A 2,239-nucleotide genomic window follows, 5' to 3' on the forward strand; every position below is an offset into this window, starting at 1 on the left:
AAAACGAAATGTTTTGTGCAAAGGAAATTATATATATATTAGAAAATTTGAAGAGCTAGTATGAATGAACCACAATATGTGTTGCATACGACAGTTCAGGGGCCAATGCCCTCGAAGATGGGGAATGAGAATTGAATAAAAATAAAAAGGAAGCTGTGGACGGTAGCTATGATGGCGATGGTAGTGATTTAGATATATCTTGCTTTATCCTTGCATCTTCATGCATGAATAAAAATTAGTGACATAATAATGAAAAGGTTATTATTATTTACATTAGACCTATAACTTTATAAAATTTTGTTGACTATTCATAGGTGAAAATTGAGTTAGTAGAGATTCTAAATAAAGACGTATAGTTAAACATTTCTGATGGAGAATGGTCGGGTCAGTTCAACCTCAAAAGATTAATGCAGTGCCAAACCTCACCGCCAATTAACATTAATGAATGGTACACTTGGCACCAATTTGCAGCGTTAATTAGTTCATGATTCAAACATGCATAAGCATAACAAAAAAATCCAAGCAACGACCACCATAACTTAAACAATTGTACGGTTAAAATTCCTCCACTCCTTTTAGCCGCCAATAAATGTGAAAGAAAATGTTCATGTGAGGAAACGTGTCAATGCATTAAAAGCACCCAAAAAAGTACAAATTTGGAAGCTAGTGCATGCACAACAAAAACCATATCTTCTACGGATACGTGCAAGTGCAAGGGTTATCTACAGTATGAAAAAGTCTCCAGATAGCAACACAACACCAGCATTAAATATCAAAAGCTGTAGCCGGCACTAGAAAATAAAAACTTGAATTAACCATTTATGACTATGACCCTTCACTCCTTTCAAGCCTAGTGTAAAATTAACCCTTATAAATTGAACCTATGCCCACTTCTTCATTCCATCCTCAACCAAACAGAACTACTTCATCATTACTGCTTTCATTTCTTCTTTCTTTAATTTTCTTCTTCACAAAACAGTTTCAATTAAGTACTTGAAAAATATAATAATGGCGAATTCTAGGCTTGCAAGGTTGTTCATGGAGGTTGCACCACCACAGTATGTTACTGTGATGAGGCACAGAACAAGAAAGATGTTGGACACAATCACCGAAGAGGAGAGGGAAACTAGTAGCTCTAGTGATTCTTCATCTGCCGCTTCTTCCCCTAAAGGCTCTTCACCATTATCACCGTCATCACCTTCTTCTTCATCATCACCTGCTGCTGCAGCAATTGCGAGTGCTAACAACAATGGAAAGTATTTCCTGAAGGAAGTTCACAGATCCCTCTCAATTTTGAATCACTGATGATGGTGGCTGTTGGTTATCATTCATAATGACGAGTCACTGCAACAAATTGATGAAGCTGCTGCTAGTTATTTTTATTCTCTTGTGTTATGTTGTGTTGTGGTCCTGTTTAATTAGGTAGTTGAGTTGAGTTGTTAAAATGAAACTGTATCCTGTTCAATGGTTTATTTGGATGAACAAGAGATGCCGTGTGTGTAGAGAGCTTGCTGTTTCTGCGCTTATTGTTATTGTTTGCCACGCTGTACAGGATCTTAACTCATCATCATCTATATGTTTCTTGGCAATGAAGTTATAACAGTTTCAAAAATTAATGTTGAGAGTGGGATTTGAACCCACGCCCTTTCGGACCAGAACCTTAATCTGGCGCCTTAGACCAACTCGGCCATCTCAACTTATCGATGTATATTTCCAACACGTATATATTATTGTTTGAATTTTTAAATCTCAAACCCCAACCAATTGAAAATAGTGGCAACAAAATGCGAGACTCAACTTAGCTGGACAAAGGATGTGAAGTTGTTAGACGAGGTTGGAACACAATTAAAAGTTCTACTTGTTTGAATACTTTTTCTTATAAAAAAAAGTTGTTCGGGAAAATAACAAACTACAAATATAAAAATGGTGGGCTAGTATAATTTGATTGAGCAGATTTTTCCCCTCTTTTTTAATGTTGTGTTGGTTGGTCAATTTGTATTGAAGCAAACTACCAGCTGAAACATCAAAATTACTTGATAAAAATAACAAACGAGCACACTTCTGTTCATATAAAATAACTTTAATCCAGTCGCAGTTTATAAAATTGTTTAAAAATCTTATATACATACAAAAAATTAATTATATTTATATATTTTTAATATATATATTTTATATTTTAATATTTATTTTACATAAATAATTAATTTTAGTGTACATATAAAATAATTGATGTTTTAGG

The 2,239-nt window shown here is 34.2% G+C and overlaps 1 protein-coding gene and 1 non-coding gene across 2 annotated transcripts; one reads left to right on the top strand and one right to left on the bottom strand.

Annotated features, from left to right (window-relative positions):
* On the top strand, nucleotides 873-1,616 carry LOC107632042. Its single transcript, XM_016335677.2, has one exon. The coding sequence runs from the start codon at nucleotides 1,009-1,011 to the stop codon at nucleotides 1,303-1,305; it is 297 nt and encodes a 98-aa protein (XP_016191163.1). The 5' UTR covers nucleotides 873-1,008; the 3' UTR covers nucleotides 1,306-1,616.
* On the bottom strand, nucleotides 1,617-1,697 carry TRNAL-AAG. Its single transcript has one exon. It is a non-coding gene; the product is annotated as a tRNA-Leu (tRNA).

This window comes from Arachis ipaensis, chromosome B03 (genome assembly GCF_000816755.2).
Source record: "Arachis ipaensis cultivar K30076 chromosome B03, Araip1.1, whole genome shotgun sequence".
Taxonomy (NCBI): domain Eukaryota; kingdom Viridiplantae; phylum Streptophyta; class Magnoliopsida; order Fabales; family Fabaceae; genus Arachis; species Arachis ipaensis.